Source organism: Amphibalanus amphitrite, unplaced genomic scaffold (genome assembly GCF_019059575.1).
Source record: "Amphibalanus amphitrite isolate SeventyFive unplaced genomic scaffold, NRLGWU_Aamphi_draft 000471F_arrow, whole genome shotgun sequence".
Lineage (NCBI taxonomy): Eukaryota > Metazoa > Arthropoda > Thecostraca > Balanomorpha > Balanidae > Amphibalanus > Amphibalanus amphitrite.
In genome coordinates, this window is record NW_024881965.1 from 58,444 (window position 1) to 75,253 (window position 16,810).

General features: G+C 49.4%; 1 protein-coding gene across 1 annotated transcript in view; it reads right to left on the reverse strand.

The window, feature by feature from the left end:
• LOC122392157 (discoidin domain-containing receptor 2-like) overlaps nucleotides 1–16,810 on the reverse strand; it is a 69,838-nt gene that overhangs the window by 18,709 nt on the left and 34,319 nt on the right. Inside the window, exons 9-13 of the mRNA XM_043386735.1 lie at nucleotides 15,019–15,117; nucleotides 13,115–13,320; nucleotides 9,471–9,747; nucleotides 8,609–8,940; nucleotides 7,772–7,876 (exon numbers count right to left, since the gene is read on the reverse strand). Of these exons, the coding sequence (XP_043242670.1) occupies nucleotides 7,772–7,876; nucleotides 8,609–8,940; nucleotides 9,471–9,747; nucleotides 13,115–13,320; nucleotides 15,019–15,117 (1,019 nt within the window). The remainder of the gene's footprint in view (nucleotides 1–7,771; nucleotides 7,877–8,608; nucleotides 8,941–9,470; nucleotides 9,748–13,114; nucleotides 13,321–15,018; nucleotides 15,118–16,810) is intronic.

The following is a 16,810-nucleotide window of genomic DNA, read 5'->3' on the forward strand; positions in this document are numbered from 1 at the left end:
GAACATCAGGTCATGGAAAAAAATAGTTGAAAAAACAATTACTGATGTAACTTTTATGTTTTCTGTCCATGATAAAATGCCTCAAGTTAACTGGTCGTCGGTCATTGTATACCTATATCTATGATGACATGATTCACAGAAAATGCCAATATAAAATATGATTTATCAGAGAGCAAATCTGAACAGATAGGCAGTGTGCTAGTGTGTTCGGTGCGTCAGGTCAGTATGCTATAGCATGTTTGTAGAGCAGTGTGTATGTATGTATGTATGTATGTATGTATGTATTGACACCAAAAGCCTTCCACATATGGCGTGGCGATTACGGCTTTGTGTTTATGGCATTTTGAAGTTGCATTACCGACATGAATGGTGTCACTGTTTCCTAAATGCGAACACGTCCCTCCAGACTACTATACCAATTAGGCTTGAGGCGCCCTCATTGCCTGTCGCATACGCTTGAACTTTGCCCGCGGTATTTATTTATTGTAAATGTATTCGTACTGCGCATCACCGACGAATTTCCTTTGCGGATATGAAGCCAACGTTACGGCCACGGAGTTCTAAGTATGTGCTGATTAGTGAGTCATACGCATTCCATGAGCACGGAACTCATGTCCAGGGAAAATATTATTTGTATCTTTTTGCCAATCAATGGTACACCCATTCATCGATAATATGCAATTATTTGAATAAGAATAACCGAGATTGATTCACCACACTATAAAATTGAAACCTAGAAACCGGGCGTTTTCTTGTCAATGAACTGTGAAATTTATGGATAGATATCAGACGTCCATTGAAAATCGAGAAGCAATCAAGGTACAAAAGAACATCAAAGGAAAATTATCGCGCTACCATGCACGAGGCCATATGTCGAAGATTTGCAGGCATATATTTAGTTTAGTTAACTCAAAACTATTTCATGCCATAGCATAAATATCATTTGCAAGCAGTAGCCCTCGGTCCTCGTGTCTTGGACGAGCTGTTCGTTTGTTTGACCCTTAACCCGGCAGTTGCTAGTAGGGCTGATAATCCCGGGATCGGGATCCCGGGATCCCGGGATTGTATTAATCCCGAATCCCGGGATTAGAAGCATCGGGATTTCGGGATCCCGATATTTTACGTACAGAAACATCGTTCATAAAGTGTAGCTGATAGTAGGTATGTAAAAAAGGTAAGTGAGTAACAACGCATTACAGTGCAGTTTTATGTCCAAAGATCTTACTTACGCCGTGCAAAGTCGTTATGCACAAGTATTGGTTACATATATACCTAATTGACATTGTTTCACACCGTCTCAGCCTTCACAATGTGGCGAGAGACGAGCTCTCTCTCGGCTCATCTCTCGCTCCCCGCGACGTCCCTCGCGTACTCGGTTTAACAGATCATTTTGCACGATGACATACTATGCCGACTATCGAATTCGAGTCCATCGAGTGGGAGGAGGTCGGCCGTCTTCTCTGTGTGACTGTGGGAGCACGTCTGGTGGCTCAGTTACTGTCAGTGCCCCGTGGCTGGACGATCCATGAGGCTGGCCGGGCGCCCTGGGCGTGGTTACCGTTAGTGAATAATTATTAATTACGTGCCTTTGTGATAAGCTATAGCTAACTTTGCCAAAATGTCGGATTTTGCTGAATTTAAAGGCAGTGCGGTGTGGGAACATTATCTAAGAAGTCAAGATGGCCACACAGCAAAGTGTCGTCTTTGTAAAAAGGTACTGAAAATATCTGGAGGTTCCACCAAAGGACTTCACGTCCATACAGAAGTGATGGACGCTGATGATCCTGAATCAGCGCCGTCTCTTCAGTCGATGCTTCAACAAGCTCTAGATGAGGTTAGAGATCCAGAGCAAGGCACCAGTTCATGCCCGTCTGGGATTAACTTTTCGCAATCTTCTCTGATGATGACGAAGGCCATAAGGAAAGAATTGGAAAATTTACCTATCTCAGGAAGGACAGGCATGGTAGCGCTGTCCTACAACTGGCTGAAGGGCATAGTTCCTACGAGTGTTGAATCGGAACGAGTGTTTTCCACTGTCGGGAATATCGTCACAAAAGTGCGGTCGAGTCTCGGCGACGAAGTCGTTGATGCACTTTGCTTCCTCAAGTGCTACTACCGTAACAAGTGAATGTGACCAGGACATGCTGCTGGTCAGACGACCACAATCCGTAGGCACGTCTACTGTATCCTGACTCGAAATATAAACAAGAAATACAATGATCAATGTCATTCATGCTCTTATATTTGTTCGGGGTGAAGGTGTATGCCTGGTATTGTGTTTATGATGGTAAGGATGCGACATATACATACGATATTGCAAGAAAATTCTGCTTTGTAGACAGGTTAGAATAAAAACTGCTCAATCCCGGGATCCCGGGATATCCCGGGATTGCATTTCTAAAATCCCGGGATCCCGGGATTGCCAAAAAGTCCCGGGATTATCAGCCCTAGTTGCTAGGGTATTTCGCCACCCACCGTTTGCTGGGGGGGGGGGGGGGGCGTTAAACGCCCCCAGCCCAATAGGCGCAGCGAAACGCACGAGGCGGCAAACGAAAGAACGCGACGAGACGCTTCAGATTAGTACTTTAAAGTTGAATTTTGAGGTCACAGGTCGGGTCAATGTCAGGTCAAACACCTGAAATCGGGCTTTCAGTAGCTCATGGACTTCAGGACTTCGCAATGAGCGCCTCTCGTCATAAACTCTGTCAAAACGGTGCACAATCCATCATATAAGGCCTACAAGAGTGTCAGTCCCATGTAGGGGTCAGTCAAGTATAGGGCAGGGTCAAGGTCAGGTCAACCGGGTAGGCACATATCCCCGAAAATCAAAACTGATATTCGCAGCCTGTGACACATGTTTTATGGGTAATTTGGGGCGTAGAACAAGACGGTGACATTCATTTTATCATATGTGTACGTGTTTGGCTCAGAGAGTTCAATTTAAGAAATGTATGTATCATGGTCGTGAAGTAGTCACGAGAAATTGCCAAGATTCAGATCAAGATGTTGGCAAATGCGAAACGATAATCAATAAACGAAGATAGCCATTTGATTGTTTATGGTATTGGCAGTCTAATGCCGTTTACGGCATGTCTGTATGTCTATTCTGTGATTTTATATGATTTTTTGAACATATGCCGTTTTTGGTCGAAAACCAGAAATCATGACGTCACTAAAACCTCGATATCTCAAATTTTTTTCCGACCGATTTTTTTGAAATTTTGTCACAATAGACTTCAATCAATTCCGTACAGGTACCCCAAAATTTGGCGCGCCGCAGGCGCGCCGTTTTTATGCTATGGCCCGGCGAAAAAGTGGGGGCGTTTAACGCCCCCCCCCCAGCAACTCGCGGGTTAACCTGCGCCCCGTAGGACTATCGGCGGATCCTCCCACCCGTAGAGGGAAACGTTTCGGCCCCCTCCTAAGTTCTCGGAAATTTGCCGGCTGCTTTTCATAAAATACAAACGGCGTTCGATGGCCCCACCGCGGAACTCTCTTGTGACCAAATTTGACTGACCTCAGTCCAACCGATGACGTCACAGGTCAGGTCAAAGGTCGCATTTTCATCGTTAACAGGCATTTCAAGCGATGCGTTAAGAAATCAAGTAAATTGGCAAGTTATTAAAAAATAATTGATGGAGAATTGTTCGTCAAACACATATTTTGCTATCTGAGGTCACTGATACCAGGTTAGCCCGCGCCCCGTTGGGCTCTGCCGAGCAACGCGCCCCGTTGGGGGGGGGGCATTTTGGCCCCCCCCCCTAAGATCTCGAGAACCACGCAACGTAGCGACAAGCGGCAAAGGGTGTTGGATAGCCCTATCAGGGAACTACCTTGTGACCCAATTTTATTGACCTAGGTCAAACCGATGACGTCACAGGTCAGGTCAAAGGTCGAATTTTCACCGTTTACAGGCATTTCAAGAAATGCGTTGTAAAATCGAGTAAAATGCATTTCATTGAAAATCATCGATGGGGAAATGTTCTTCAAACACATATTTTGCTAGTTGAGGTCACTGATACCAGGTCAGGTCACTGAGGTCAGGTCACTGGGGGGTCACAATATGAAAGTGTCGTGTGATACATGTTTTATGGTCCATTTTACATGACAAATGCGATTATGTGGGTCAGGCAGCCTTTGGGGCCAGCTTAGGTCACGTTTTGGTCAAGGTCAGGTCAAGGTCAGGTCAAGGTCAGGTCAAATAAGGCCAAATTTCAAAGTTGATATTTTTGCATAAAATGGGTATTGAATCGATGCAGCTCGTCACGGGGAGTTCAATGGTGGTCTTTGTTTTGCCGTACGAGGTCTAGAATCGCTAAAAATTGAGTTCAAAAATTTGACGTCATCATTTTTGAACAGTTTTTTCGCTATAACTTGGCCAAAAAACGAGATATCGATCTGAAATTTGGTATGTATATAGAAGAGCGCAGGGACTATCACATATATTCCGGTTTTTTTCGAAATTCGGAAAAATTTTGGATTTTTTTTTTAGTTTTTCTAAAAAAATCAATTTTTGGAATTTTTTTGGGTCCCAAACCCAAAATTTTGAAAATCCGAGATAGCAGTTTTGTAGCGCCGCTTTTTGTCTATTAGACCATATAAAGAACTTTGAAATTGCTTGATAACTGTAGATTTGGTGAGCATTTCAAGATTGCATGTTTTTGCTCATTTTTGCTCGAACATGACCTCAGTTTGACCTCAATAACTCCTGACCTAAGGTGACCTAAGACTTGAAATTTGGTGTGAAGGTGTCAAATTGATGCCCGGAAAGGTACTGAAAATTTGGCGGCGCTGCGCGCCGCCGTTTTCTTGCTATTCAGGAAAAACCACAGGGGGGCCAAAATGGTCCCCCCAACGGGGCGAGGGTTAGGTCACAGAGGTCAGGTCACAGAGGGCACACAAGTGTCGTGTGATGTTGTTTTATGGTCCATTTTACATGACAAATGCGATTATGTGGGTCAGGCAACCTTTGGGCCAGTTTAGGTTATGTTCTGGTGAAGGTCAGGTCAAGGTCAGGTCAAATTAGGTCAAAGTTCAAGGTTGATATTTTTGCATGAACATTCGATGCAACTCGTCACGGGAAGTGTAATGGTCGTCTTTGTTTTGAGCTACGTGATCTAGCATTGCCAACAATTGAGTTTTTAAATTTGACTTCATCATTTTTGAAGTTTTTGTTTCGCTATAACGTGGCGAAAAAGAGGTATCAATCTGAAATTTGGTATGTGGATAGAAAACGGTAGGTACTATTATACATATTCCGTTTTTTAAAATTCGAAATTTTTTTGGAGATTTTTGGCTCCTATATCTAAACCATCACTTTTTTATTTTTGAGGGTCAAAATCCAAAAATTTCAAAAAAAAATTTATAAAGCAGTTTTATTGCCCTGTTTATTCTACATTCTGTATTCTAAACATTCTGTATTCTTTTATGTATTATTACATTCTGTATTCTGTTATTCTAAACGGCGGCGCGGAGCGCCGCCGTTTTTGGTACATCTTATCATACATCAATTCTACACATGTTGTGAAAATTTCAGACCAAGGTCATTCAAGGTCAGGTCACCAGGTCACTTGAAGTGATCTCACCTCATAACAAGTTTCAATGTCTGTCATAGCTACACCGAGTGACCGATCGCTTTGAAACTTTCAGCGATTGCTAAGAGCAATAGCATGTACAAAATGTATATCTCAGAATTTTGATATCGATGACCTAAGGTCAGGTCAATTTTGCGACCTCCCCATTATAAGTCAATGGGAGAAAATTGAAATGCGCCTCTTTTGGACGAAAGACATTATAAACACTTCCAAACCCTGAATTACAAGTGGTTTAGACACACTGAACATGAAAATGGTGTCCGTGACCCCTGTTTATGCCCTGAGGTCATCTTGGGTCACGAATGGTATCTAACAGTTTTTTCTCAAATAACTTTTGATAGAGGCATGCTAGAGCGATGAATACGCCTTAGATGTGTTCAGCTCGACGATAGGATCGACTGATATGCAACATGACCCTTTCCGGTCAGGTCATGACTTTGACCTGAGGTCAAATTTTCAAGTTGACCTTTCAAGGTCAAGTTATAGTTCATTCGATGCGTCTTGACGAGAGGAATACGGTGCCGGTAAAAGTAAGCTCGTACAAGGCTTGGGTCAAAGTTATCGCAGAAAACTGTTTTCGGAAAAATCGGCTATTTTAGCAGTTTTTGCCCCCTGCAGGCAAAACCGTTGAAGACAGGTCAATTTTGAGAGAATTACTCACCAGTATAACGCCTTTTGGGGCGACTAACGGAGCGAGCGAGAGGGTGAGCCTTGCACGTGCGAAATTGCGAGGGGGTACCTCCAACTGAGTTGTGCACGGCACCCTACTAACCGGTCTCTAGCGATGTGCCAAATTTGAGCACAATCGGCCCAGCCGTTCTCGAGATCTGGAAGCGGCACCCTTCACGTGCGCACGTGCAAAATGGGTCCCAACTGACTTGTGCACGGCACCCTACTAACTGCTCCGTAGCCGTGTACCAAATTTGAGCGCAATCGGTCCAGCCGTTCTCGAGATCTGGAATCGACCCCTGCACGTGCGCACGTGCAGCAGCACCCCAACTCTGGCACATGGATATGCATTGCCTAGTGGGTGCCTACCTACATGCCAACTCTCAGCGCAATCGGCCCAGTAGTTACCGAGATATTGCAACAATTACAAAAGTGACACCTCTTCGTTTTGCACGTGGCACGTGCATAAGGGGTCACCCACATGCATCGGGAATAGTGCAATACTTGGTAGAAGGAATGAGGCTACCCTACAAAATTTACCGCATGTAAATCGGTCAAGTGGTTGCTGAGATATAAGCCTCGCAAAAGCGTGACCACGGCCGGCCGGCCGCTCATACTCAGAAATTTCCGTTAATCTAAGAAAAGACTACGCTCGCTTCGCTCGCTCCGTAAGAAAGGGCGTTAATAGGGCTATCGAATGTGCTTTTCCGCGGCGCTGTAGCTCTATTGGTTCCCGAGTTATGCGTTGGCTTCTTGGAAATTGTCGACATTCGACCTGGAAATCGGCGAAATTTTGCCTTCAATGACCTCTAGTGACCTGACCTTTGACCTGACCAAAAAATTGACCGAAGTGATTTCGTCATTATTTTTGACGCTCTTTCGAACGTCGCCTTCCGCGTATCGCTACGTGGCCCAGGAGCCGAGTTAGAAGGGGGTGTTCAACCCCCCCAGCAGGGCGTGGAAATCCAGGACCCCCAGCCGGGCGCGGGTTAAATCACATGCCATCTTGTGTTCTTCCCGACAAATGACAGTCCCAAAATATTTCATTCCCTGTAACACGTCTGGATGTGCATCTTTCCCATTTCAGTTCAGTATCTAACACCCAGAAACAGGATGAGGAAACAAGTCTCATTGTCCACGGTTGTCCCACAGCCTGCAGGTTGCGGGTGGCTGCATACATGACTACTCCCACACCCCGCCGTTGGTTACACACGCCTAGTGGTTGTCGGATGAGTGTTACCGCAGCTCCCCGCCTCTCCGCGCGGCCCGCTCGCTACCGGGCCGGCCATCACTTTGCATTTCAGAGAGATTCGGTGCGCCGCTGGGTGAGGGCGACGTTTGTTACCGGCGGCTGCAATCTGCCGACCGTCTCGGGCCGCCCGGTCGGCGATGGTGATGGGAGGGGTGTGAGCGGAGAGAGCGGAGCGTCCGAGCCGCGGGGTGTCGGGCGGACACCATACGTCATCACCGGCGGACGGGCGCCGCGAGCCGCAGCGCTGGCCACTCACCTCTCCGTACTTTCCGTCTCCGAGCCGCTCCTGCAGGCGCAGAGAGGAGGCCGCGAACCGCTCCACCTGCGCCCTTATCGGACCGGCCAGCGGCGGCGCCGGGCCCTGCTCCGCGGACAGAGGGGGAGGGGGCAGAGTGAGCGGAGCGGCCCGGGCGGCCGATCTAATTAGACGTGTTTTGGCGCCGCCTGTTTCCTTCTGCGGCGCTCAGGTGAAAGACCATCCGTCGCGTACAACTGATTGCCTTACACGGGCCCGACGGCTGGTCGATAGTGACGGCCGAAATCCGCCGCCGACCACCGCCGACCGCTCACCGTAATCCAATATTAAGGCCTTGATAAGGCAATGTAATCATATCATACGCTTACGGGCATGTAAATGCAATAACACAAATGAAGTGGATATTTTAATCATCTTTCAGCTGTGATAATGGATTGCATCAACAAAACGCAATTAAATGCGAGGAACAACTGCAAAATAGCCATAGATGCATCGCACGAGAAAGGAAACACTTTTATGAAAAAAGTGCACGGACAGCATTCTCAAAATAATCAAAAGTTCAATCTCAATAGCCATCTTGGCACAACCTTCTCGCTGATGAGTAGTTTTTGAAGAACAAAAAAGAAAACAAAAGATGAAATGGCAGCGAGAAAGTTATAAAAAATCGCCACGTTTTGCGAGTCGCTAGCTGCAAATTCGCCAAATAAATGTGCACCCCCAAACACATATTTCTATACAGCCGAACGCCGTTCGGAGTAGCTGGAGGGTGTAACCGTTCGGCGAACGGTGACCCTCCAGCTACCCCGAAGACCCCACAGAACCGACCCCACGGCTCACCTTGCCTCTCTCCGGCTCGGCGTGCTCCTGTCTCCGCAGTCTCCTGAGGGACGACAGCGGGCTGGAGCGGGCCGGGTCACGGCCGCCCGAGCCGCCGCTCTGCCGCAGCGTGTCCGAATCGTGTCCGGAGCCGCGACCCGCGCGGACACTGTCCGTGTCGTGTCCGGACCCCCGTCCCGCGCGGAGGCTGTCCGTGTCTCGGCCGGGTGCGGCGCCGGCCCGACCCCCGGAGCCGACGCCGGGTGCCGAGGGTGCGCCCCAGCCGGCCGGACTGTGGCTCAGGCTCGGCCGCAGGTCGGCCGTGGTGGAGTCACTCAGCTCAGAGGTGCTCTCTGCGACCGGAGCGGGCCACACGTGAGCTCAGCGGAGCAGGAGTGACAACCGCCAGCCAGGATTTACGGCGTTTACACTCCCAGACATGACGGAAAATCGGGTCACGTTTGCATTGATATTACCAAGGAAAAGTGCATGTTAAACAAAAGTAAGCTGATTATGAGAGGCTTAGTAAAGATTTCAACAAGCAGCAGTGCTGGCCAACTCCGTCTGAGGCCGTTATTTTGGCCTGACCTACAGTATTCGCCCTCCGCTGAAGGTCCGACTTCCAAGAGAGCTCGTGACCTTTAGAAGCTGCCAGAGTCTGGGGCGTCAATCGAAGGTCATCGTAATCACGACCGAAACGAATTCGCGGGCCCGGTTACAACTCGCTGAATGTATTTTAGGATCTCCGGATAATCGAGTTAAGGGACCAAATGGGAAGCATACAGTATCATTTAAAAGTTCCATGAATCCGCTTTTTATTATCCATCGTTGGGCAACTTTTCCTGCGGCAGTAATTCGATCCGAGCAGTTAGGTGGCACTCACCCGACTGGTAGACATTTTTGTCGTCCCTCGACTTGGAGGCCTTGAGTTTCATGGCGGGGAACGTGCTGACGTCCAGCTGGTTGACCACCAGGCCGTTGCCGTTGATGACGTCTCGGGGACCGCCGCCGCCGCCCCCGCCCCCGCCGGCGGCGGGCCGGGCGGGCAGGGTGTGCGCCGCGGTAGTCCCTGAGGCCACGTCCAGCCGCCCGAACAGACTTCCCTTGGCGTCACTGAGCCCGCTGGTGAGCGGCGTCAGACCCATCTTACCGGTGACACCCTGCCGTCGGACAGACATCGGTCAGACGCGACCGAGAGACGGACAAAACTACCGTCAGACGCTGGCCGTCACGGAACTGTATCCGAGTCAGCGCCTTGAGTGACTTATGGTTCACAGACCACACGGAAATGTCCAGCTCAGAATGTCAAATTTGCTAGATGAAAGGAAAGAACATCTTCAAACTGCTGTGAAGTTTCCAATATTTAATTAAAGCAATGGCATGGCCTCTACTATGCATTTCAGACCCCATGAGACCCTGTTTTTCGGCGATAATTTATTAAATATTTGTCCAATTTGCTTCAAATTTTCACAATGCACATTTCAGCTCAAGCGCCAAGTTTTGTCAATATGGTCTCTTAACAAAATATCAAATTTTAGGGTACTTGTAGTTGCCTCGTAATGTTAAAATCGGCCCCGTAAATCCGTCAGTGGAGTAGAGGCTATCCGTGCGTAGGTGTGACGTCACAAACACGTGACCATTAAGCTCCGCCCTCCCGGCGGACGGGGCGGTGACCTTGGCCGGTCAGTCGGCTGCGTGGAGCGAGCGGGGCAGTAGCTGTCGCACCGGGGCGGCTCGCATGGAGCGAAGCTGCCGTGCAGTTGTCGTTGCAGCCGTAACTTCATCGAATGAGCTAAATAGCGCGCATAAGTAACGCACTAGCTGAAGCCCTTGACTTTCCATTTATGACAAATGTATACGTACACCTTGTTCAGTCACAACAAATATCTATTTCCACACAAGATTCGGGGCTTGTGAAAAAAGCGCACATAAAAAACGCTGTTGATTTCAAATGATTGCGTAAAATTATGTATCGTGTCAGACTACGTTCAAGTTGCAAAATAGAATCACCATTAATAGGATGCAATTTATGTGTTTGATATATGAAATTTGATTAGGAATGTATGCCGGTGTGATCGATTCATATCATCCCGGTGCGACATAAGCATTGAACACCTTCAGGAGTAATCCATTTTGTCATCGACTTCGGTTGAGGAGGTCGCCGGACTAACTTTACCCCCAGATCTTATGTGTTGAAATGCAAACATGAAAAGTAAAAGCCTAGAGAATAGAGATAGTTACCTCACCATTGAGGACATACCTATTGCTACATAAGTTTTGCAAAAAAAAAAAAAGTTTTGTGTTTCTTGATGATCGTTCTCGTGTAGTGCCCAACGTCCGCCTGCCACATTCCTATTTCTTTCTGTGCACGCCTTAACAATATAACTTACACACATGACATTCTACCATACGACACATTACGCTTCTGCCCCACCCGGCGCCCCGCACCGCTTCACGAATCACGAATACGGTCGTCTCGCTGGAGCGATGCCCCAGGCAATCGGCCGTGCCCGAGACTCTTCATCCTACCCTGTTGCTTTCTGCGCCTTCCTCAGAAACATCTATTGACGCTGCCAAATATATCAATATTTTTGGGTCAAGCAGAGGCTTACACATGATCTTATAGGTAATCGGGTAGTGACCTGACCCAACCTGACGATGAGATAGGTGCAACTCCGGCTTAAATAAATGTTCAGAGTCCAAGAGTCCATCTATCTTTCCTTCTACGGCCGGTTCCGTTCCAATGGATCCTAGCTTTGATTCTGATCATTCTGAATATTCTGAGCTGGTTCGACGTTTAAATACCAAAATAAGGAGAAGAGGACACCAAATGCCCTCGAACGGATAATTTTTTGGCTTTCGTCCCGACAACGTTGCCAGCTTAACCCTCGCATGTGTGCGGCGTTTGCCAGCTTCTAATGTGTAGGGGGGGGGGGTCGGTTGGACCCCCCCTTGCCGTTTGGCCCCTGATCGAGCTAGAGCTTCGCGGAAAAAACGAGCGTGTTGCCCGTGACGAGAGGAAGCCGATGATACCCAATTTTAAGGTCCTAGGTCATTGGTTGACCTTCCAGGTCAGGTCAATGACCCAAAGTCGGGAAAATCGGGACCTGTTAGAAAGTCGTAAAGTGTGGCTGCTAAGGGGTTTTTCGGGGTGCTGATCACGAATATCGTGTTAGTTTTGATCACAGATGATGTCTTGAAGCATTTAGACCAGGTCGGGTCAGGTCAGGTCAGGTCAACCAGTACGCGTCGTGACGGGTATTCGTAGTACGTGTCAACCGCCTCTGACAGCTTCGTAACATGTTACGAAGTCACCAAAACTACTTCGTAAATGTTCAAATGGTTGCTAAATTCGAATTCAGCTCCAAAAACTAGCCTAGAAACATGTAAAACTCGAAAAAGTGACCCGAGGTCACCCGAGGTCACCAAAGGTCAATGACCTGACCTGACCTTCAGGTGACCTTGACACACACGGGAGTAACATCAAATCACATGTTTGAACGTTTGAAACCACGAAAAGCTTGCAAACACGCGGCTAGTGCGAGCCGACATACGCGAAATCGCGATTCCGGCCAAACATGGTCTCGGAAAAGAGGTCACAGGTCAAAGGTCATTTGGGTCAGGGTCATGAAATTTTCAGGGTAGGTGTAAAATTGATCAATGCGAGGGTACTGAAAGTTTCGTCGCGATCGGCCGCTTTTTACGCGAGTTATTCGCGAAAAACCATGGGGGGGGGGGGTCCATCCGACCCCCCCTACACATGCGAGGGTTAACTTGTCTCCATTATGAGGTCCCGCTGCGACCTCTCCGCGGTGCTGACACCGACTGAAGCGGCATAGACCCATCGCGGTCACGGCCGGTGGGCGGAGTCAAGTTGAGCACGGCGTAACGTGATTGGCCAGCGCTCCTATCCAATCCGGTGCGGCAACGAGCGAGCCTCTATCCGGGTGCAAAAACTGATTAACATTACGAGCCAACGACAAGTGCTCTAAATTTTGATATTTTGTTAAGAGACCATATTGACAAAAATTGGCGCTTGAGCTGAAATATGGTCTGCCAAAATTTCAAGCTAATTGGACAAAAATTGAAGAAATTATCGCCGAAAAACAGGGTCTCATGGGGTCTGAAATGCATAGTAGTTGAGGCTGATGCCGGTGGCAACGCGTCTATATAGCTCGATGCCATAGGCGACCTCCGACTAAACCTCGTACGTAAGTATATCAGTGACCTCGAACTAGCCTGAGAGCTGCTGGTTACCTCTGGCTAGCCTTGGTAGTGTGACCTCTGACTGAACTTTGAGCTGCTGGTGGCCTCTAACTGACCTTTGTGCTGACAGTGACCTCTAACTGACCTGGGTGTTGATGGTAACCTCTGACTGACCCTCGTGCCATTAGTGATCTCTGAATGACCTGGGTGCTGACGGAGACATCTCTGACTGACCTTGGCACCAGTGGTGACCTGTAATTGACCTTGGTGCTGACGGTGACCTCTGACTGACCTTGATCCTGGCAGTGACCTCTAACTGACCTTTGTGCTGATGGTGACCTTTCTGTCGCCGAACGGCCCCGTGAAGGTGGTGTAGGTCAGGCTGTCTGATTTGAGTCGCCGGCCTCGCCAGTAGAGCAGGCCAGCCGCCAGCAGCACGGCCACGGCCAGGAACGAGAGGAGGCTGACCAGCAGACCCAGCTGACCGCCCGACAGACCCGACTGAGCTTCAGGCGCCGACATAGACACTGTCGACAGGCGTGATACACCGTCAGGGGCCGACATAGATACTGTATACAGACCGACATACTGTCAGCGGGCCGACATATAGACACTGTCGACAGGTCAACACACCGTCAGAGGTCGACATGCATAGACACTGCCAACAGCCCCGATACGCCGTTGGGTGCCGCGGCATGCTGTCGAAAGCGATCAGCCTTTGATCTATCCTGGCACCAGCAGCGGCGGCCGCTCGCATTGGAGAGTGGTCGGATTGGGAACGGTATGAATTCCGCTACACGGATTCGGTCCGTGACCCTGCATACGACAGCTCCAATAGGACCAGTCCGCAGTCTGATCAGCGACGTTCGACACCGCCCGAGCTAGGTTATCCACCGTCTGTCCCGGCTGGAGGATCGGGGACGGCGCGGGGGACCGGGCGGGGGAGGGGAGGGGAGAGCTGCAGCCGTTCCTGCGCCGTGGTCTGATTAGGAGCAGCGCTGTGTGGCCGTGATCAAAGCCGCCGCGCTCGTTGATGAGGCGGCGCCGCCCCGTCTTAGATCAGGTGCTGTTTGTGGTCGCGGCACAACACAGCTCAAACGGCGTGAGGCGCCGCTCTGTTATACTTGTGGTCGCGGCACGACACAGCTCAAACGGCGTGAGGCGCCGCTCTGTTATACTTTGGGCGGCACACCACTCAAACGGTGTGAGGCGCCGCGTCGCCACGGCCCAGCGCAGCGACATTGCGGGTGTTGGTAGAGGGAGTCTGTGAAGCGTTGTTGTTATGCGTTAGGCCCTAAAGTGTGATCGACATTGCTTGTGATGAGGCCAGTTTTGCCAACAGAAAAATAGCCGCCTGGCGGAATTTTTTGCCTAAAAGTCGTCCCCGACTTTGGCCATGTCCAGGCGGAAAAAAAATATATACCGATGAGACTGATTACATCAGCTAGGCTGGCTGATATAATAAGTCACATAGGGACAATTTTTTTCCCGCTTGGATGGCCCAATTTGGGGACAACTTCAGGCAAACATTCCGCAAGGCGGCTATTTTTCTGTTGGTTAAACTGGCCTCTGCATCTTGAATATAATGGTTATCACAAAACGTGACCCTTGACAGATATGAATTTGCATATTTAGCATGCTTTTGTTCGTTTCATATACAACTATCCAGATACCCATATGGCAACAGATAACGCAGATAACGAGCAAAAAACTCAAAAGGATATTTGACCACGACATCCCCAAATAGCCTCGTAAATATGACGCTATATGAAGCTTAGCTGCCCATATTATGTGGATCCATGCCACTGCCAAGGCTCTACATGTACCGCTGCGGCACTGCCCACCATGAATAAACGGCAGTCGCCATCGTCAGTCGGTCCGATGTTTATACAGACAAGTAGTCATATCATTAGCCACTGTGCTGCACGTGTGCACGCGCGTCCTTGCTGACCGACTGGCGCCCGGAGGCAATCAATACCAATCACCATCCAGTTATTGTGGATGACCCGTGTCCTGGAATGCAGACTACATAAAAATAAAGGGAATCTAAGGACGCAAGGACACTAAATTGAAAATATGCCGCTGTATATTCGATGTTTATGGTAATGTGCCAATGCATTTAACGTTCATTTTCTAATGCTCCGTCCAGTAAACAATGGATGACCCATTCAAAAAGTGCATCGGGTACAAAAGAAGCGAGGTAGCTGGATAGTTCAATGTCTTACTGATTTTGCTGATATCCTGTGGTCGAGCTCGCCATACTTCGGTGTGTGGTATCGTCATTCCATCGCCTAGACTGCCAGTGCACGGCTGGGCGCATATTTCTGAAAAAGACGCAGATCAGTAAACAAAAAATAAAAATAAATAAATTATACAAATGTACATACCAACCTACCTCTCAACGGCCACAAATGTCCTTCATTGCCACGAATAAATTTGTCAAACAGATGTCCCGGTTGAACGTTAAAAGCGAGCTACAGAAATAATTGTGGTAAGTGAAACAATAGAGCGCACAGGTGGATGTGTCCAATTAATTTCACCCACTTAAAGGGTCGTTAATAACGCAGTAGCCATATTACACATCAAGGCAGACGACTCGAAATGAGTCATTGTTATACACAGGTGTGAGCACTGGACACTAGACAGCAATGCATTGTCAGGGGAGAGGCTTGGCAAGTAAGTATCTACAATTACCCTCTTAGCAGGTACAGTATTATAATCCCTCAAGGCCCGCGATAGTTCAACGCCCCTCCCCTTCCCTAAGGATGCCCTATAGGCCCTGGGCGTCCCTGATAGAGCTCTACGGCTATATGGCTACCATAACGGCGCCCCATTGTTCCAGGCTAACACGAAGGCGCCCTGCAGCTCCGCGCTTAGCTAGACGTTTGCTTAGCCTCTGAACAACAAATGTCCTGGTCCGGACTTTCCCGCCTAAGAACTTTGAGCTCCCAAAGCGTCCCATGGCTTCGAACTCCGCTCTCCGTTTCCTCAGCTTCCATGCAAACTGCGACAAAGGTTCCGCTGTACTCCGCGCTCCCCTGAGGGCGCCCCAAGGCTCGGGGGCCTCCCCTGAGGGCGCCCCACGGCTCCAAACCCCCCCCCCCTGAGGGCGCCCCATGGCTCCGAACCCCCCTGAGGGCGCCCCATGGCTCCGAACCCGGCTCGCTGACCACTCGGCGCCGCCATGACGGATGGCTGTCCGCATTACACGGCTGCAAAGACCGGTGAGCGACGCGTTCGGCCGATACCGTGACCGCAGCACTGCACCTCTCTGTCGGGCCGGCGCGGCCGCACGCTCCATCAGCGCATTTGTAATCAACGGTGCCAGCGGCCGGCAGCCGAACGACCGCGCCGCCCGGTCATCCATCAGCGCCTGCACGTACCGGGCCGGCGGCCGCGCGCGCTCGGACGCCGGGCCCGTCATTGATTGCACAGCGCAGTGGACCCGCCCCGCGAACATTCATCATTGTGAAGCAGATGCAAAATGGCATGTGTCAGGCACGGACACAAATTGACTACTCAAGGGCACAACTTGACCGAATTCATGCCAGCTGCCGACGTCATAGGTGAGCGAGATTGACAAGTTACCTTGCCTGGGCGGAATTGCCATGCGGAGCGGACGAAGTGGAGTTAACGAAGTTGTGAGTTTCCAGGGGCGGATTCTTATGGGTCTCCATAGCGGACTGAACTAAATCCAGCGGAGGTGTTCGGAGGATTCAACCGGTGGATTCAATGGAGCTTATTGCGGGCGGCTGGCAGGCGGGTTATCTGGGCAGCCCCGGCAGAATTTAAATGGTAAAATCCGCGGGGGCTATCCGTATTCGCTCTGTGATCCGTGTGAAATGGTCCGCCAGAATGTAAACGGATCGAGAGACGGAGTGGAAAGAGGGAGAGGGAGAGAGAGAGGAAAGGAAGGATGGAGGGAATAGGTAGAAAGGGAAAGGATATAAATGCAAAAGAGTGAGGAAATGGAAATTTGGCTGTTGTGAAGACTAACCAGGGAAGGAGGAAAAACTT